This window comes from Schistocerca americana, chromosome 5 (genome assembly GCF_021461395.2).
Source record: "Schistocerca americana isolate TAMUIC-IGC-003095 chromosome 5, iqSchAmer2.1, whole genome shotgun sequence".
NCBI classification, from domain to species: Eukaryota; Metazoa; Arthropoda; class Insecta; order Orthoptera; family Acrididae; genus Schistocerca; species Schistocerca americana.
The window spans coordinates 641101300-641123755 of record NC_060123.1 but is presented as its reverse complement, the minus strand read 5'-3'; the positions used below and the strand labels follow the sequence as shown (position 1 = coordinate 641123755).

Genomic DNA, 22456 nt, shown 5'->3' with positions numbered 1-22456 from the left:
CAACATCGCTTTGGTTCACTCCGAGATGCCTGGACACTTACCTTGTTGAGAGCCCTTCCTGGCACAAAGTAACAATGCAGACATGATCGAACTGTGGTACTGACTGTCTAGGCATGGTTGAACTACAGACAACACGAGCCGTGTACCTCCTTTCTGGTGGAATGACTGGAACTGATCAGCTGTCGGACCCACTCCGTCTAATAGGCGCTGCTCATGCATGGTTGTTTACATCTTTGAGCAGGTTTAGTGACATCTCTGAACAGTCAAAGGGACAGTGTCTGTAATACAATATCCACAGTCAACTTCTATCTTCAGGAGTTCTTGGAACAGGGGTGATGCAAAACTTTTTTTGATGTGTGTAACTGCATCCACTGAACATCGTTTCTTATGCGTTAGTTTACGTAGTAGTTTCTTCAATATACAAAGTTGTTATTGGTTACAGCTTGATACAACTCACATGGAGAAGGATCGTGTGTGGGATGTGATCAAGGCAGAGACGTCTTTAATAGGCCATGGTAGCTGGCCAAGTCTTGGCTTCAAATTCACCATGAAACGACATGCAACAGGCCATGAAATACGAGTAGTGGTAGTAGGTGTGGGTGCGTATAACTCAAATTTTGTTATTGATGCTTCTTATGATGCATATTTTCATTTAATGTCATGTATGATAGAACAAGAATACCTAATTTCCAACTTTTAAACTTGAAGGAGAGGTGTGCCAAGTATGCAATGAACAAGCCAAATATTGGATCTCTACTTTTCATAACTTTTTAGTCAGTTCAATCAAAAGTTAAGGAAAGAAGTAATCTCCTGTCCAGAACTTTGATGCTGTTCAGTTTCTTACTCCAGAATGTGTAACATGATTGATGAACTAACAAACTGACAGGAGTCATTAAATAAGGTGGAATGTTCAAAGTTATTAGGACCACTTGTAAGTGAGAACTTAAACAAGAAAAATCATATTTTGATCTCTTAAAATAACTATAAATGAGGTCATTTGGTTTTGCCATAAATATAATTGCTAACTTTGGGAATTATAGGAAGCATTAAGTTACATTTCATTGGTTTTACACTTTGGCTTCCAATGTTGTATTGTGGCATACAGTATTTACGATCAGAAAGTATTCATTACACTAAGTCTTGTAATAAAACATTCGTTATTGTTAGTTACTAAATTTTGCATGCTAATTCTGAAGAGTTCTGCCCTTTCAAAAATAAGAAACTTTTTTTGAAAAAAATTATGTACATGACGACCAATGGAAGGGTTTAATTATTTGCTGTTTGATATTTATGTATTTGCATGGGCTCTCTGTACTGCTAGAAAATGTATTTTGTTGTGCTTACAACATTTTGTTGGTAATATAAGCTTGTGCATGTTTCTGTTCATTCATTCATTCATTGTGTTCCATCTTTGGATATGCAGTCATATCATTTTGCAACACTGAAAGAACTGTATAATAAAACATTTTTGAAATCTTTACTGAGGTCATTTCCAGAGCAAAAAACTTCTGGGCTCTGATGCTTGTCTTTCTTTCATATTATCCTGTTTTTGTTCAACCAGTGTCATTATTCTGAAACATCTTAGGTCTCCATGAAATGAGAATTCAAACTGAAAAAAAAAAAAAAAGAAAAAAGAAAAGAAAGAAAACCCTCAGTTCAGCCACGTTTACAGTTGTTGCAAAACATGGGGAGATACAAATCAGGACATTGACGTATTCTGCATATTTTCATTCAATGATTTTGTTCTGGGTTAACTCATTGTTACAAAAGACAGTCTTCATTGCTCAAAAATATGCTCTAAGAATAATATGTGGTGCTTACCCATGACCATATTGTAGACATCTGTTTAAGGAATTGAGCATTCTGACTACTGCTTCACATAATACTTACTAGCTCATAAAATCTATTGTAAATAATCCACTGCAGTTCAAAAGGGACAATGATGAACCTAATCACAATACCAGATGGAAAAATGGCAATCACTACTCTACATTAAGATAGTCTTCAGCACGAAAAGAGGTGCACAATATTGCAACTATAATTTTTTATAACTTACCCAGTGGTATAAAATGTCTGACAGACAGCAAAGTAAAATATGAAAACAAACTGAAAATATTTCTTCTTGACAGCGCTTTCTATTCCGTAGAAGAATTTCTTTTATTGTAATGTCTAAAAGGTAGTGGGTAGGAATTACTAATCCAATTTTGTATATTTAGTAATAATAATAATAAAACAAAACAAAACAATACAATACAATACAAAACCACAAAATTTATAAATGTCCAGCATGTAGCTATATTTACAAATTAATTTGCTCTACATGACTGTAAAATGGCTTGTTCCACACCATCATAATTTATCATGTGAATGATCTATGAAATGTGAAACTAACTAACTAAGTTTTTGTACATTCCAGAGGCAAAAAGCCTATGGATGGAATGGTTGTACAGACAAAATTACAAAATTGTCAATCTGACCACTTCCATGTTTCTAGTGTTAAACAACACTTTGATTTATATGCCACATATTTATCAAAGAATGACCATGGTGGTAAAATTGGAGACTACAAGCTCTTGCATGTCCTTACCAATAGCATCTCTTTTCTTGAGAATATTGCATGCCATCTGGATAAGACTTATGCAGGTTTTGCTCTAAGAATAATATGTGGTGCTTACCCATGACCATATTGTAGACATCTGTTTAAGGAATTGAGCATTCTGACTACTGCTTCACATAATACTTACTAGCTCATAAAATCTATTGTAAATAATCCACTGCAGTTCAAAAGGGACAATGATGAAACTAATCACAATACCAGATGGAAAAATGGCAATCACTACTCTACATTAAGATAGTCTTCAGCACGAAAAGAGGTGCACAATATTGCAACTATAATTTTTTATAACTTACCCAGTGGTATAAAATGTCTGACAGACAGCAAAGTAAAATATGAAAACAAACTGAAAATATTTCTTCTTGACAGCGCTTTCTATTCCGTAGAAGAATTTCTTTTATTGTAATGTCTAGAAGGTAGTGGGTAGGATTTACTAATCCAATTTTGTATATTTAGTAATAATAATAATAATAAAACAAAACAAAACAATACAATACAATACAAAACCACAAAATTTATAAATGTCCAGCATGTAGCTATATTTACAAATTAATTTGCTCTACATGACTGTAAAATGGCTTGTTCCACACCATCATAATTTATCATGTGAATGATCTATGAAATGTGAAACTAACTAACTAAGTTTTTGTACATTCCAGAGGCAAAAAGCCTATGGATGGAATGGTTGTACAGACAAAATTACAAAATTGTCAATCTGACCACTTCCATGTTTCTAGTGTTAAACAACACTTTGATTTATATGCCACATATTTATCAAAGAATGACCATGGTGGTAAAATTGGAGACTACAAGCTCTTGCATGTCCTTACCAATAGCATCTCTTTTCTTGAGAATATTGCATGCCATCTGGATAAGACTTATGCAGGTTTTGCTCTAAGAATAATATGTGGTGCTTACCCATGACCATATTGTAGACATCTGTTTAAGGAATTGAGCATTCTGACTACTGCTTCACATAATACTTACTAGCTCATAAAATCTATTGTAAATAATCCACTGCAGTTCAAAAGGGACAATGATGAAACTAATCACAATACCAGATGGAAAAATGGCAATCACTACTCTACATTAAGATAGTCTTCAGCACGAAAAGAGGTGCACAATATTGCAACTATAATTTTTTATAACTTACCCAGTGGTATAAAATGTCTGACAGACAGCAAAGTAAAATATGAAAACAAACTGAAAATATTTCTTCTTGACAGCGCTTTCTATTCCGTAGAAGAATTTCTTTTATTGTAATGTCTAGAAGGTAGTGGGTAGGATTTACTAATCCAATTTTGTATATTTAGTAATAATAATAATAATAAAACAAAACAAAACAATACAATACAATACAAAACCACAAAATTTATAAATGTCCAGCATGTAGCTATATTTACAAATTAATTTGCTCTACATGACTGTAAAATGGCTTGTTCCACACCATCATAATTTATCATGTGAATGATCTATGAAATGTGAAACTAACTAACTAAGTTTTTGTACATTCCAGAGGCAAAAAGCCTATGGATGGAATGGTTGTACAGACAAAATTACAAAATTGTCAATCTGACCACTTCCATGTTTCTAGTGTTAAACAACACTTTGATTTATATGCCACATATTTATCAAAGAATGACCATGGTGGTAAAATTGGAGACTACAAGCTCTTGCATGTCCTTACCAATAGCATCTCTTTTCTTGAGAATATTGCATGCCATCTGGATAAGACTTATGCAGGTTTGGTTGGAGTGTTTTCCAGAAATTTCTACCAATGACTGTTACTGATTAACAGCCACCCAACACATCAGCACCTTTCTCAACTTGAAGCTGAGTTTTCTTTCTGGAGATTTATACCCTCCACACAATCTCTATGCTTAAACCAAAACCCATCTACCCTTGATGCAGCCTTCCACTTCCAAACCATATGGTGGCCAGTGAAATGTAGATAGACCTTATGTTTAGAGTGGACTGCTGGCACTTAGAAGCCCATACCTTAGCAATTTGGGTATTAGCAATCTCCTACCCAGATAAGGCAGGTCTAGTTCCTTTATGCCTTCAGCATTTATCAGGACCCATGGCACAGTACCAAAACACCAGGAACTGATTCCTCAGATAACAAGAAGAGAAAAGGCTGTGTTAACATGGGTTCATAACTGCAGAGTTACTGAGTTATTCAAGCATGTGCGTGCTGACAAGTGGTCTTTGTCAGAGGAAACTGTACAACACCATTTACAAGTGTTAGACAAGTAATGAAATTGTGAATCAATGTGATATGGAGCTGAATATCCTAAGCAGTGCACAGATGAAGTACAGTGATTGCCAATTAAATCTGTAGTTGTCAGCATATTGGTGGTTTGTAATTATGGCGTGCAGTCTGCTATGAAATGACAAATAAGTACTTGGAACATTAAATGTATCTGTGGCTGTTAGTAAAAGTGTGTAGGGGATGGTTTGAAATTGCCTATACCCATGTCTGGAAATGTAAACCAACCAAGAGCTCATGGCCATGTATTACATTTATGATTTAACAGATATCAATGGAATAGAGGCATGGCACTTGTACCAGAACACTACTCATTGTGCAGATTACCAAAATGAAAGACATTTGAAGGAATTCATTGCTGCCTCTATGAGTTCCACACATCCTCCAGGGAATTGGGGTTGGCCAAGACATTCAACACCAGAGGATGAGGAAGGTCTGCTCAACCCTGTGGAAGGAAGTTCTGGTATCAACATAAATGTGAAAATGTGCTGTTTCCATACCATCTGCAGCACTTACAAACCTTTTCTCCGGTGGATTATCCTCCAAATGTTGTTCTACCTCTGGTTCCTGTAGCAATGTGTTTTCACAACCAACTTTTCAGCTGTTATTTTATGCACAGATGAAGTGGCATTCACAAGAGACAAAATCCAGAATTTGCATAACCAGCACATGTGGACATGCACAAATCCCCTTGCAAATATCCATCTTGTCACCAACAGAGGATTTCCTTTATCACCTGGGCAGTCATTGTTAGTGGCCCTCCATTCTTCAAGGAAGACTAACTGGACAGAACTACACATATTTCATGTGTACTGCATTGGCTGGGAACTTAGAAGACATGCCACTTGCATCCCATTGACAAATATATTTCACGCATGGTGGTACTCCCACATATTTCAGTCTGTCTTCCCAGAGGCACCTGAATGCTCATTCTCCTGAGTGGTGGATAGGTAGAGGTGGACCAATAGCTTGGCCACACCATTCATCTGACTTAAACCCCATGGGCTTTCATCTGTGGGTACACTTAAAGTCTCTCACGTATATTCGGCTGCTGTTGTGGATGAATCTACTCTCCATGCACACATTAAGCAGTCTTTCAGTCAGTTAGTACATCAGCCATTTTTGATTGTGTGTGGAATTCAATGAGGCAACAAATGGAGGAGGTCACATTTAATACTTCCTCTGATGTGTAACTGGAGTGAAACATCTGGCATTGCAGACATACAGTGGAGTTTGTAGGAACTGAAGATCGAATAAATCGGTAACAATGCATTTCCAGCCCATGTTGACATAGCCTTTTCCTCTTCTTGCTATTCTATCTTTCATAGTGGCTCTGTAAATTAAATTTCACTGGAAACAGATTTTTATGATTAGCAACAAGTACCATTAAGGTAAATTGTGGCAATATAAAGGCTGTTGAAGAGTCCTCTTTTAAATGTTCTACTTATACTTAATTATTACAAATCACTGTGTTGTACCAGAAGATAGCAAAACAGGACATGTAGTAAATAGGTATGGAAGGTTGTGGTTTGGTGGAGTGGGTGAGGAGGGAAAAAGAGACAGGGAGTGGGAGGGAAGTTTGGGGAAAGGTGGCTGGTGGTCATGCCCAGATAAAATGCTGTGCAGAAATTGCAGCAGAGTTGGTACATGACATGATTGTTTTCATATGTGGCCCTGCCTCTGATGCAATAGAAAAGCCAGTGATGATACTGGACTATTATGTTTTGGGCAGGTGAATGAGGCATGTCTTGCACTGGGGTCTTCCACAGCAACATAAATACGAGCCATGTGACAAGAGTTTAGGAGTGGGAGTGATATAGGGGTAATCCAGGATGTTAATTAGGTAGGGTAGGTGATGGAATACCACTTTATAACTGGTGGGAAGGATAGTGGGCAGGATGCTCCTCATTTGTGGGCACACTGATGAACTATAAAACCCAGTCAAAGTACATGGTCCAGTTACTCCAATCTGCAGTGATGATGGGTGATGAGGGGGTGCTCTTTTGCTACTGGTTTTTGGGGCTGAAAGAAGAATTAGAGATGTGTGAGTAAATGACATGGGAAATTTTGTTTGTGGACTAGATTTGGGCGATAGTGTCTCAGTTAAGACGCTTGTGAGATCTTCAGCATACTGGGCAAGGGAACTCTTGTCTTTGCAGATACACTATCCTCATGTGGTCGGACTATGTGAGTGGAATTTTTTGGCAGGTACTTTTGATGGATGGTGGACTTGATATGGACAGAGATATGGATGGAGTCATCAAAGAGGTGGAGATCAGCACCTGGGAAGGTGGCATGTTGGGCTGAGGAAGACCAGGTGAACTGAATGGGGGAGGAGGGGCTGAGGATGAGGATAGGATGTCTTAGCCTTGGGTCCAGTTTATGAAAATACCATCAATGAACCTGAAAGAGACAATGGGTTTGGAATTTTATAGGGCTGGGAAGGTTTCATATAGATGTCCCATACACAGACAGCCATGGAGGGTTCTATATGGGTGCCCATGTCATGTCACATATTTGTTTGTGCTTCTTTACCTCAAAGCAGATCTCAAGCTCACTAACCATCAAGAGCATTAGTCCACCCCTGGTAGCTGAGTGGTCAGCACGACGGAATATCATACCTAGTGCCCTGGGTTCCATTCCCGGCTGGGTCAGAGATTTTTGCCACTCAGGGACTGGGTGTTGTGTTGTCCTTATCATCATCATTTCATCCCCATCGACACGCAAGTCACTGAAGTGGTGTCAACTCGAAAGACTTGCACCAGGCGAATGGTCTACCCAATGGGAGGCCCTAGCCACACAGCATTTCCATTTTATCAAGAGCATTTTGACAGCTGTCACTTCCACATGAAAAAATCTCTGCCATGTAGCCTGGCCACCAACAGGTCATTTGGTTTATATATGTGGCAACACAATCAAAATTTTGTTAAACACCAGAGCTGTGGGTTTGAAATTTTGTCTGTACAACCACACCTCCACAGGAACCATTCAAATCTATACCATTGTAGGTATTTTGAAGAGTGAATTATTATGAACTGGACTTGCTGATGAGTGTGTTCATTATACAGTGTTTTCCAGGTGAATCTCAGGAAAGTTTCCACGTGGTGTTTTAGTTACAGATAAAAATTAATTTCTATTTTTGCTTCCACCATTTGCCGATAGGTGGCGACAACGATAAGTAGCGGTCGAAACAAACAGATCGCAGATGTCAGGCAGTTAGCTTGGACCTCAGTCAACATAACCTCATTGAAACATTAGTCAATTTGTGTCTGCATCATAAAGTTGTTCTTGATTGAAAATGTCAGTTAACGAGCCTAATTCTCATCATTTGCGGGAGGTGTTACTGTTTTGTTTCAGTATGAAGAAAACAGCAGCTGAGTCTCATCAAATGCTCTCAAGTACATATGGTAAGGACGCTATTAATGAAAGAATATGTCGTGAGTGGTTTCAACAATTCAAGAACGTTGATTTTAACGTTGTAGACTGGCATAGTGGGGGAAGAGAGAATGTTTTCGAAGATGCAGAATTGGAAACATTGCTGAGTGAAGGCTCACATCAAACTCAAGAAGAATTGGCACAATTAGTGGGAGTGACACAGAAAGCCATTTTAAAATGTCTCAAGGCTATGGGCATGATTCAGAAAGAAAGAACTTGAGTCCCATGTGAGTTGAAACCAAGAGACATTGAACAGCGTTTGTGTGTTTGTGAACAGTTGCTTCAGAGGCAAAAATGGAAGGGATTTCTGCATCGCTTTGTGACCAGGGACAAAAAATTGGTTCATTATGATAATCGTGGGGATATCCCAGCCATGCTTCCACATCGATGGCCAAACCGAATATTCACATGGCTCCAAGATCATGCTCTGCATTTGGTGGGACCAGCTCAGCGTTATGTACTATGAGGTGTTAAAACCAAGTGAAACAATCACAGGTACTTGTTATCAAACACAATTAATGTGTTTGAGCAGAGCATTAGAAGACAAACGGCCACAGTACAGCGAGAGGCACAATAAAGTGATTTTGAAGCATGACAGTGCTTGACCCCATGTTGCAAAAGAGGTCAAAACGTACTTGGAAACATTAAAATGGGAAGTCCTACCCCACCTGCTGTATTCTCCAGACATTGCTCCCTCTGACTATCACCTGTTTAGATCAATGTCGCATGGTCTGGCTGACCAACACTTCTGATATCATGAAGAAGTCACAAATTGGATTGATTCGTGGATCGCTTCAAAAGATGAACAATTTTTTCAATGCGGGATTCATACACTGCCTGAAAGATGGGAGAAAGTAGTGGCAAGCAATGGAAAATACTTTGAATGATACATGTGTAACCAATTTGTTTCATCAAAGCCTCAAATGTGGGGGGAAAATGGCAGAAGCAAAGTCTTACACCTTGTAGTATTATTTATGTTTTTTTTTGAATCTGCATAATATGAGTAAGATTAAAACTTAAACTGTATGCTGCAGATCAGCTGTATTCCTGATCAAATATTTTTGGTACACCTCATATGATTGAATTTGTGCCCTTGATTTTGTTACATAAAATCTAGAATAAAGTGTCACTTACAAGGGTAGGGTCATCAACGAGAACACTTCTGGCTAAAAACATATTTATTGAGTGCACAAAAAGTACACACAGAGCTGAACTGCCCGCCTTAGTACAAAGTTTCATAAACAGCCAATCCCAGACTCTTTCGGAAATTACATATCATAAACTATAAATAATTTCATGGTGCAGGAATCACATGGGTACCCACATCTCACAGCCAGGGACAATAACCACTAAATCACGGTGAACATCATACAACATGTGGTGATATAGCACCTTGAATTGCCCCCCCCCCCCCCCTTCCAAAACAGTGATCCACTGTTTTGGAATGTACTATACCTTCCTGCATCTGGACGTAGTAGGCAGCTCTTTATATGGTACCGATGGTGTGTCCTCATGTTCTGATAACATTATCTGTCACTGTGATGCTCAAATAGAGTTACTCCCATTGAGGTATCATGGTCATTGGGCAGATCTTCATGTTTCTTGTATCAGAAACACCTAATGTTGATCTGTGCCTCAAGATTATGACAGTGCTTGAAGTGAAGCACATGATCAACTTCTCTGCAGTTTTGTGTCCTCAATATAAGATCATCATCCTCGACTTTGTAGGTAATGTCTGACAATTAAGGTAGGATACAGTGTAGACTGAAGTAGTAGTTTAATGATTTTGATGACATCCTGACCTTCTGTACAGGTGTAGAAAACCATACTAAGGGGGTATTTGGCATTATAATGGTAATAACATCAACAGTCCTTAACCCGGGCATCGAACGTCTATATTTGTCAGATGTCATGTTTCTTCAGTTCAGGTTATGCTTGGTGTAAGCATGCTCAGCATCATTAGGTTGAAAGTATTGATTGTTGTTTGAATGTGGGTTAATAGAAATGGTGTGAAACCTGCAATATCTTGCTTTGTTGTGTTATATGCATCTCTTACTATTTGCAGGACAATTCCCAGCCTCTCTGTTTAACATCAACATACAATGAGAGCATATCGACCAATTTCTTAATAAAATATTCCATGGGATAATTTGTCTGTGAGTGGGAGGGAGCTTTCATCCTGTGGACAATGTTACATCATGCAATTACTTCTGGCAGCAGCATCATGCAATTACTTCTGGCAGCAGTCCTGACTGACACACTTTTTCAGGATCAGAGATCATTACTATGACACTGCATGCTTGAAAACTGTGTCTTCTGCAGGGAATATGGCTCAATGATCTCATCTCACAGCATCTTCTCCACTTCCTTCTGAATTACCCCACATTCACCCTTTTATGAGTGTTGTTGACTGATGAGGGGATCAACCTCAGTGTTGATATGGCGTTCCACATTCAGCCATCAAGTGCCTCATCGCCACGCAAGACTCAATATACCCAAAACCTAACACAGAATGGCCAGCACTTGCTGATGTTGTCCCTGTGTCAAGTTAGTTATTATCCTGTTTAGTTATCTGAATGTTCTGTGAATTGCAGTTGTGACCTATCACTGTAATACGGAACAAGTAAGCTTTACAATTATTGTGCATCTACTCTGCAGAAAATAAGACCTATGGCAGTTAGTGATCCAGAGCTGTCCTTGTTTGTTTGTGATTGGTGTGATTGACAGTTGTATATAGGCTTATTTGCGAGGCTGAGTAACCATTTGTACTCAGAGATTCACAGTTTAACTGAGTATCCAGATTATTGACAAGAACTCATCTCATTCATGATGGAAGGATAAGTGTGTGATCAGTGGCAGAAAATTGACCAGAGCAAACTTTGTTGTGTGAACTTATTGGAATGGCTTCTTCAACTGCAGCTTCAATATTTCACAGTTTATGACTGTTTGCGATGCCTGCAAGAAGTCGCACCCAAGGATAACATTATGCCCTTCTTTTAAATTGAGAGATTTGAGGGTCATTGATAGTTATTCTCACAATATAGGTTCCTAACAGTAGGAGGTATTTTCCATTTGCAGTCTTCAGTGCAATGCCCTTTGAATCTTGGACTATTATTTTCTTTACCAGACAATGGAAAGCACTTGAAATTACAGAAAATGATGCCCCAGAATTGATTAATATCTGGACTTTTGTCAGTAATGATGTCAATGAGATTTTCTGACATCCTGATAACTGTAACAGCTACACTGCAGCAGATGATATGCAACAGACGATATGCAGCAGATGATATGCAGCATATGTCAATACATCATCTTGCACCGTTAGGAAACAGATTTTTTCCCCTGAAGTCACTGGAAGGTCATTTATACATATTATTAAAGATGCGGATTCAGCACTGAATATTATGTGACTCCACAATTTATTTATTTATTTATTTATTTATTTATTCATACATCTAGTTTGGTAGGACCAAATTGAGGAGCAAATCTCCAAGGTTGTGGAACATGTCAGTACATGAAATTAAACCATAGAAGTAATAACAGATAATATAAAACCCAAAAAAGTCTAGCCATAAGTGTTTGGAAATGCTATCAACAATATAACATAGGAATCCCTCAACAGAATAGAAGAAGTGACTCATGGGGAAACTCTTCTTCAGTTTCGATTTGAAAGCACGTGGATTACTGCCAAGATTTTTAAATTCTTGTGGTAGCTTATTGAAAATGGCTGCAGCAGTATAGAGCATACCTTTCTGCACTAGATGTAAGGAAGTGTGATCCAAATGCAGATTGGATTCCTGCCTAGTATTAACTGAGTGAAAGCTGCTAAGTCTTGGGAATAAACTGATATTGTTAACAAGAAATGACAGTAAAGAACATATATAGTGAAAGACCAATGTCAGAACACCCAGACTAATGAACAGGAGTCCACAAGAGCTTCATGAACTTACACCACTTATTGTCCAAAGTGCTCATTTATGAACCAAAAATATTCTTTGAGAATGGGAAGAGTTACCCCAAAATATAATACCATATGACATAAGCGAATGAAAATAAGCAAAGTAGACTAATTTCCATTTCGAATGATCACTTTTTTCAGATACCATTCGAATAGCATTAAGTCTTTGAACAAGATCTTGAATGTGGGCTTTCCACAACAGTTTACTATCTATCTGAACATTTAGAAAGTCGAACTGTTCAGTTTCACTATTTATATGCCCATTCTGCAAAATTAAAATGTCAGGTCTTGTTGAATTGTGTTTTGGAACTGTAAAAACTGAATCTTATTGTGATTGAGTGCTAGTTTATTTTCTACAAGCCATGAACTTATGTCATGGACTGCACTATTTGAAACAGAGCTAGTGTTGCACAAAACTTCCTTTACTACCAAGCTAGTGTCATCAGCAAACAGAAATATTTTAGAATTACCTGTAACACTAAAGGACATATCATTTATATAAATAAGGAACAGGAGTGGTCCCAACACTGATCCATGGGGCATCCCCCATTTGACCATCCTCCACTCAGACCCCACATTGCAGCCACTCTCAGCACTGTGAATAATGGCCTTTTGCTGTCTGTTGTTAAAGTAAAAGGTGAACCGATTGTGAGCTACTTCCCATATTCCGTAATGGTCCAACTTATGGAGCAATATTTTGTGATCAACACAATCAAACACTTTAGTTAAATCAAAAAAATATGCCTAGCATTCAAAACCTTTTGTTCAATCTGTCCAGTACTTCACAGAGAAAAGAGAATATAGCATTTTCAGTTGTTAAATGACTTCTAAAGCCGAACTGTACATTTGATGGCAATTTATGTGATATAAAATGATCAATTATCCTTACATACACAGCCTTTTCTATAACTTTAGCACCGAGCGAGGTGGCGCAGTGGTTAGCACACTGGACTCGCATTCGGGAGGACGACGGTTCAATCCTGTGTCCGGCCATCCTGATTTAGGTTTTCCGTGATTTCCCTAAATCGCTCCAGGCAAATGCTGGGATGGTTCCTCTGAAAGGGCACGGCCGACTTCCTTCCCTGTCCTTCCCTAATCCGATGAGACCGATGACCTCGCTGTTTGGTCTCTTCCCCCAAAAAACCAACCAACCTATAACTTTAGCAAATACTGATAGCATAGAAATAAGTCTAAAATTGTCTTCATTATCCCTTTCTCCCTTTTTATAAAGTGTCTTTATTACAGAGTACTTTAATTGTTTTGGAAACTGACCATTCTTAACGGAAAAATAACAAATATGGCTAAGTATAGGGTTAACATGTGCAGTATAGTACTTTAATGTCCTGCTAGGCACTCCATCATATCCATGAGATATGATTTAATTATTGATTCAATCGCCCCCATTGTCAGTATCACAGAGGAATGTTTCAAACATCAATTTGGAAGGGCATTTTCCAAGAAAGTTGTATAATTTGCTGTAGAAACTAAGTTTTTATTTAATTCACCAGCAATGCTCAGAAAAATTTTCTGATTTATCATTTAATGATTGTTAAATATGTACATATATCTGACTTATCAGTAACAGAAATATTTTCACTATGAACTGACTTTATTTCGTCAATATTGTGCTGCTGACTAGACATATCCTTTACAACTGACCATGTGGTTTTAATTTTATTCTGTGAATTAGCTATTCTATGTGCATACCACAAACTCTTTACCATCCTAATAACATTTTTAAGCACCTCCAATACTGTTTGTAATGGGTTACTGTAGCTTGATTGTGACTACTTCCAACATTTTTATATCATTCCTGCTTTTTTCTTCATGATATCCTTATCCCACTAGTCAGCCATCCAGGCTGCCTTTTACTGCAAGTACCCCACTTAGAACGTTCTAGTGGAAAGCAATTCTCAAAGATTGTGAGAAATGTGTTAATGAAAGCATTATATTTGTCATCTACATTATCGACACTATAAACATTGTGCCACACTTGTTCATTAACAAGGTTTAAAAAACTCTCTATTGCCATTGGATTAGCTTTCCTACATAGTTTGTAATTATATGTATTTATGTTCCCCCATTTTGAGTTTCATTCTCGTAGTACAATTTGTCAGTGTGACTCTCTGCCCTCTGTTATGAAGATGTAACTCTATCTATTCAATAAATAGGCTTGCCATTAATAGCAAAGCAATGTAGTTTCATAATCACAGTTTAATGGTCCACAGAAGGTCATAGAATGTCCCAAAAGAAAAATTTTTATTGTTTAGCTAAGCAGGCAACAGTTATGAGATCATAAATGGGTTTCCCTGTAGAGAATCCTGCAGGAAGGCAAAAATGTGTCGTAGTTATCAAGTTACACTATGGAAAATGAATGTTTATTGTATGTTATGTAACTATCTTAAATTTTCTTGTAAGTCAAGCAGGACTGAATATGTGATTGTCACTACAACGTATTTAAATGTAACGTTTGGAATTCACAGTTCCACAGTCCTCCTGGCCTCAATTTCTGCAAGCCCCTGTTCCACACCCTTCACCACCATGCCACATTGTCTCCCACTTCACCCTATTAATCTAGACACACACTAGCCTTTCCACAGTCTTGGTGTGACTTTCTTTTATCTCTCCTCTCAATCCAGACTTCCATCTCAGTAACATGTATCTGCCCTGTTGCCTTTCTTCAGTAAGCCACCTTTCTCCATCACCGGCCCCTTCCCTTTTCTGCTTCCTTTCTTCTCTTACCCATCCCACCTGACACAGCCCCTTACCATTGTCAAGCTGCAGCTCTAAGACAGTTTAGTTAGCAAGGAAAATATAGCCATTTGTGTATTAATTATCTTCAGGGAAGGACATTGTGCAAAATTTCAGATATATTTTCAATTTCATTTATGTGGCTGTCAGCCACGCAGCACCTGAACTATATGGTGGGTGGTTATCTTTAATTCTGACATTATCTGCATACTAAAATAATATCTATTTATAATACTTATCCTGTCAAACCTGCATTCTGTGTATCTTACTTGTGTTTGTAATTTGCCATCACCTTCATTTTTCAGAAGCCCTTATCCTGAAAAAAAGGCTAATCAACAGAATGGAAAATCCTGGAATTGAACAGATGGTTCTCTGGCTGTATGCTAGTTGCCAATGTTTATATACCACTTTGAAATCTTATTCAGGTCTGACTGAATATTTTTGCAATGTTTTCAGATGATACTTCATTATAGATAACCGCATCATATGCAAAATGTCGGAGGTTACTATTAATATTGTCTGCAGTGCTGTTTACACATATATACATGAACAACCAATGGCCCCATCATGCTTCCCTGGGGCACACTTAAATTTACTTCTACATCTGTCAATGATCTCTGTACAAGGTAACATGTTTTGTCCTCCCTAACTAGAAATCGAACCATACACATATTTCACTTGATATCCTCTATGATCACACATTTGTTAATAAGCATAGATATAGTATTGAGTAAATCCTTCTGGAGATCAAGAAATACTAGATATAACTGATTGCCTTGATTCATGGCTTTCAGAATGTCAAGAGAGAAAAGCAAAAGTTGGGATCTGCATGAGCAATGTTTTTGGAATCCATGCTGTTTGGCATTGAGGGTGTCATTCTGTTTGAGATATCTCATTATGTTTGAGCTCACCCATGGATGTCAAGGATAGTGGATGGTAGTTTTGTGAATCATTTCTGCCACTCTTGTTGTAGACAGGTGTGACATGTGCTTTATTCTCACTACTGGACACCATTTTTTGTTAGAAGGATTTCTGGTTCTTCAAGATTTATTTGCTGACTGCAAATTTCTTGCCGTCAGCTGTCTTAGATCTACAACCCAGCCGGCCGCAGTATTACAATACTACTTTACATTTGCAGCTCCATTACAAGAGCCCATGAGATTAACAGCTGTATTACACATTTTAGGTGTCCCTGTGCCCTGCTTAACTGATTTGTAAATTACATTAGCATGCAAATAAACCATATTCTATCTGTTTCTTAAAGTACTTGTCTTTTGTGATAAATGAGTACTTGTGTATGCTGTCATTAGGCAAACAGAATATTTTATATGAGTACATGATTAAAGTTTCATGTTTTCTCTATTGGTAAATATCTATGATTTTTTGATTAAAAACAGTTGAAGTTTGTCATATTTTGGATAGTTAACATAAAGTAATTATATACTGGATTTTAAACCAATGTCACTGTTTTAATTCATTTTGAGTAGAACTTGTGCAGTTTCAGTTTAATTAAATGCTATGTCTCAGTAACTGCATTCCAATTGTAATATCTTCACACACTGCTGATTTTTTTTTCAGTGTTATGTCTGATAACATTATTCTCTTGGTTCCTGCCTTCTGATTGTGGTCAGCGACTTACAGTCTGTGTGGTGTCATTGTTTTTGCACATGTTCTGCCTGTTGCATGTGGCTTTTGAAATATACTTCTATGGAAAATCCGTTCCTCATTTGGGTGAGTAACAGTATCAAGTTTATAAAACAATGTACTTCCTTCCAGAATGTACTTCCTTTGCACTTAACACATGAGGGATTTTGTGCATTGCCATACTGTTCATAATGAGAAATTAAATAATACACAGATTGTATGAGCAACATTTACTAGTTACAGCTATAGTCATAAATGGGACTTAGCAAGAATAACAGTTTACATACCCTTGTGTAAGGTATTCCTTGTGTTCTCAGTCATTATATGACTGATATTAAACATCTTCAAGTAGATATTACTACATTCATGCTGCCACTTCACCACAATTATTGTAAGGCTTATCCATGATTTTTCCATTCATCATTGAACTACTATTGCCATATGCCTATACATTCTTCTGGTCCATTTTATTCTTTTTGCTGAAATTCATTGAGTATGTTTGTACATCTACATACAGAATCCACAAGTCACTGTAGGGTGTGCAGTCGAGGTATCATGTGCCACTAACAGTCATGTCCTTTCTTAGTCCACTTGCAGATGGAATAGGGGAAAAATGACCATCTGTATGCCACAGTATTGGCCCTAATATCTCTTATCTTGTTTTGAAGACCTTATGCAAAATGTATTTTGGCAATAGTAGAATCATTCTGCAGTCAGCTGCAAATGACTGTTCTCTCAGTAGTGTTTCACAAAAAGAAAATTATCTTCCTTCCATGGACTTCCATTGGGGTTCATGAAGCATCTTCCTAACATTTGCTTCTTGATCATACCTACTGATAACAAATCTAGCAGCACGCCATCAATTGCTTCAATTTCTTTCTTTAATCTGACCTGCTGGGGATCCAAAACACTCAAGCAGTACTCAAGGATGGGTCAAAGAAGTGTTCTATATGCTGTCTCTTTAGTAGATGAGCTAAAAAAATCAAGGTCAACCATTTGCCTTCCCCACTACCACCCTTTTATGCTCATTCGATTTCACATTGCTTTGCAACATTAAGCCCAGATATTACTGCTCGCCCTCTGTAATAAAAAAAACTAAACCCTATCTGTGCCAAGCAGTACACTACTGATATTGTGTTCCAACATTAACAAGCTGTTTTCCTACTCATCTGCATTTACTTACATTTTGAGCAAGCTACCATTCGTCACACCAACTAGAAATTCTGTCTGAGTCATCCTTCATCTTCTACATTCACTCAGTGATGATACTTTGCCATGTACTACAGTGTCATCAGTAGATAGTTGCAGATTCATGATCACCCCATCCATCAGATCATTTATGTATGTAGAGAATGAGAATTGTCCAATCCCACTTTCCTAAAGAACTCCTGGCAATGCCCTAGGCTCTGATGAACACTTGCTGTCAAGGACAACATACTGCATTCCAATACTTACGATGTTTTTGAGCCATATGTGGGAACTTATTCCATATGTTTGGATCTTTGTAACAGTCTGTCAAATGCTTTCTGGAAATCTAGGAATATGGAATCTGACTGTTGCCCTTCATTCATGGATATCGTATGAGAAAAGGGCAATCAGAATTTTGCATGAGTGATTCTTTCTAAATCTATGCTGGCTTGTGGACAGAAGCTTTTCTGATCTTTTTGCAGACACACAAATTTCTACTAATTTTTGCCTTCTGACATTTACACACCCCCCCCCCCCCCCCCCCCCCCCCGGCTTGAAAGTGCAACAATCTCTGTTTCGCAGCATGTTCCATATTTTGTTACTGGAATATGTTGGGTCTTTTCTGTTCTTAATCAAATTACTCAGCACACACTTCTCCAGAGTGCAATTTACAATCAGCTTAAACTTTACCAATAATTCCTCTACATCCATTGTATTGGAACTAAATGATGTCCATTCATTATCTAAGTAGGATGCTAATGATTGCTTATCTGCTTTTTCCAGCATAAATACTCTTCTAACCTCCTTGATGGATTTTTTTAACTTTAGTAACATCAGCTACGATGATGTCATGATCAATAATCCTTGTATCTATAGTGACACTGTTGATAAGGTCATAATTGAAACCAGTTTCTAAATACAAGTAAATAGTGATAGGGACAGTTTTAATTTCAGTTTTAAAAATCAGTTACTGCCATTTCTTGGATGACTGACATTTCCTGGGCACTATGACCAAAATTACAAAAAACTGTACCTTCCTTAAATTTGTGTGGAAAATGTTGAAAGCATGTGTTGCAAAGTAAAGTCTTGTGTTCACTGAAATAAGGTAGTGCATATAATTAACAACAAACCTCATGAGCAAATAGATATTCTACAATATCAGTGTAAGAAACACCATGATAATTATTGTTATTTCTCTTTCTTAGGCTACTCTAAACAAAATGTAAAACAAACAAATTTATTTTTCCTCTGTAACTTACAGATATATTTCTCAAAAATTTGAAGTTCCAATTCCAGATTTACAGGAAAGTACCAAAGGACAGTCCAAGAGAAAAGAAATTCATCACAAGTAACCAGTAACCAATATTACATGAAGGAACAGTCATCATTCGTGGTAAACACAGCACTCACTGACTGTATGCTGCAGTGCCAACCACTTTGCACACAGACCTCCATGAGATGTGATGAGAGTGGCAAGTGTGATTGTGGCTGGAGAGTCACACAATTAGTGTCCTCATTGGAGTATGAATAGTTGTGAAAATACATATCACTGTCTGGAAAGGATACCAAACCAGGCACATGTACTGAAAATAGATGTATCACAGCATGAAGAAGCCTGACAAGCTGCATCACTGTAAAAGTTATTTGCTGAGTTTTCTTCCAAGCCTTATGAGGTGCTGAACTTTGCCACATGTACACCAGATAGTATTCAGCAGCTGTCAGTGGCCAGAATGTTATTTTTATCCCAAGTTTACTGTTTGCTCTACACACCAAGTGTCTAAGGAAGAGATTATTTGTTAGTAAAGTTAGGGAGCAAATAGGCTCATATGAGATGATGCTGTTAGCCCAGCATGTAGTCCACAATTTTTGAAAAACTTTAAAAGAAAATTTCCGAAATTACACTTGGACTAGTTCAGTGGCATTTACAGGTCTATCATGAAAGTCACAAAACAATTGATTATATCAGTAAGAGGCACTTTAATCAATAGCAACATGGATTACAGCCTTAACAAGATTGGGGGCCAGCAGTTGGGTTAATTAAAAATGACATAGAGTTTCTCTGCAACAACAGTAAACTGACATCTGATAGAAGCAGCATATCAACAGGTATGTTGTGCATTAGCCACACCCCGGGTCCAACTTCACATGCGACAGCGACAAGAGCAGACCACTGGATGAAGACGGGAGGGTGAAGTGGTGGAGGAGGAGGAGGGAGGGAGTTGCATTCAGATATAAGCCCTGTGGTTGTCTCTTAACAGTCAGTTAATCAATGTGCCTGTTGATGGCACTATGGTCATGCACGCAAATATTGTGATAAAGAGGCACATAAGCCCAATATTTATTTCCTTATGTTTACATATTGTGTTTACTAGATTCCCACATAGATTGTCATATATGAAACACGTGTGTCATTTATTACTGAAATTAATCAGCTTAAAACACTTAAACTGATCATATGATTAAATCTATATCCACCTGTTGGTTGTTTATCTTTCATACCTTAGTAATTATTCTTTATTTACAGTTTATTCAATGTACATTTTAACATCTATAGAGTAATAACTCTCTTTAAGATTGCCTTTCACTAGTTGACTATGGTAAATGTGCTACCCTCTCAAAAATCAGGTAAATTTATTATTTCCACTTATTTGTTTTTATTTTCTAGATTTCTGATTTTACTAATACATGTGACATTTCCATATTTATTGGACTGGAATTCAGTGTGTGCTATGATACTTTAGTTATTATAAAAATAAAGCAATAGGAAAATCTGATTCAGTAACAATATAAATGTAACACAGTATGTGTTGTAAATTCTATGCAGTCTTGTGATTTGATGATATCACTTCAGCAGACATCATTACAATTTCAGTTTACGTTATTGAATATTACTGCCCAAAATAATCAGATGCACAGAAGAAAGAAAAGTGTAGGCTGAAGAAATATACAATTCTGTGCTAGCAAAATAATGAGTAACATGAAAATTAATCATATTATGATATGTGTCTGGTAGTTTGTAAGTGTCCAATGGCTAACTGATAATAAAAATGATCACTATACACTGAGCTAAATTATTGTGTTTGTCTATTGAAAGATGTCTTAAACCCTCAAAATAATATTGCAAAATAATATGATTATTCAAATACCCTTGCCCAGACACATACTGCCTTATTTCAGTGCTCCTTCTGCGTGACTCCCTTATAATAACATGCATATCACTGGTGGGAGCAGTGCTGTCACAAGGTTTGTTCTATGCATCAAGACCTGTGCCAAAATGGCTTAATGAGCTGATAACATCACCAGCAAGCCGTTTATTAATGTATCCAACCAGTTTACCCTCACAACAGGTATTTATATCATTATTATTATTCTTTCCTTTCTCAGACCTTATGTCTGGTTAAAAATGGAAAGTGACATGTACCTCGATCAAGCGTGACTTCCTTTTAACAGTACGGTATATGTTACGTTGCATTTAGGAACTTTAGGGTAATTGAACATGTATCAATAATTACAGATTTCTGTAGTTGTATATATAAGTTTGGATGTAGCTGTATTGCGTTGATGTACTGGTGGATATTGTGTGGTATGACCCCTGTAGTTGACAGTATAATTGGTATAATGTCAATTTTATCCTGATGCCACATGTCCTTGACTTCCTCAGCCAGTTGGATGTATTTTTCAATTTTTTCTCCTGTTTTCTTCTTTATATTTGTCGTATTGGGTATGGATATTTTGATTAGTTGTGTTGATTTCTTCTTTTTATTGGTGAGTATGATGTCAGGTTTGTTATGTGATGTTGTTTTATCTGTTATAATGGTTCTGTTCCAGTATAATTTGTATTCATCATTCTCCAGTACATTTTGTGGTGCATACTTGTATGTGGGAATGTGTTGTTTTATTAGTTTATGTTGTATGGCAAGTTGTTGATGTATTATTTTTGCTACATTGTCATGTCTTCTGGGGTATTCTGTATTTGCTAGTATTGTACATCCCGCTTCTTATGTGATCTACTGTTTCTATTTGTTGTTTGCGAAGTCTGCATTTATCTGTTGTGGTATTGGGATCTTTAATAATATGCTTGCTGTAATATCTGGTGTTTATTGTTTGATCCTGTAGTTCAATCAAGAATCCTTCCATCTCACTGTATATATTGCCTTTTCTTAGCCATGTGTTGGATGCGTCTTGATCGATGTGTGGCTGTGTTAGATGATACGGGTGCTTACCATGTAGTGTTTTCTTTTTCCAATTTACTTTCTTCGTATCTGTTGATGTTATGTGATCTAAAGAGTTGTAGAAGTGGTTATGAAATTGCAATGGTGTAGCCAATGTATTTATATGAGTGATTGCTTTGTGTATTTTGCTAGTTTCTGCTCGTTCTAGAAAGAATTTTCTTAAATTGTCTACCTGTCCGTAATGTAGGTTTTTTATGTCGATAAATCCCCTTCCTCCTTCCTTTCTGCTTAATGTGAATCTTTCTGTTACTGAATATATGTGATGTATTCTATATTTGTGGCATTGTGGTCATGTATTATTATTATTATTATTATTATTATTATTATATTTACTATTACTGTCAATAATGCTGTGGTTTTTATTT

General features: G+C 37.2%; 1 protein-coding gene across 3 annotated transcripts in view; it reads left to right on the top strand.

Moving 5' to 3' along the window:
• The window catches only part of LOC124616757 (acetylcholine receptor subunit alpha-like), a 279424-nt gene that overhangs the window by 236737 nt on the left and 20231 nt on the right, over positions 1–22456 (top strand). For all 3 annotated transcript variants that reach the window (XM_047145142.1, XM_047145139.1, XM_047145140.1), the window contains 3 exons: positions 443–599; positions 16606–16758; positions 21037–21206. In XM_047145142.1, coding sequence (XP_047001098.1) covers positions 443–599; positions 16606–16758; positions 21037–21206 — 480 coding nt within the window. The remainder of the gene's footprint in view (positions 1–442; positions 600–16605; positions 16759–21036; positions 21207–22456) is intronic.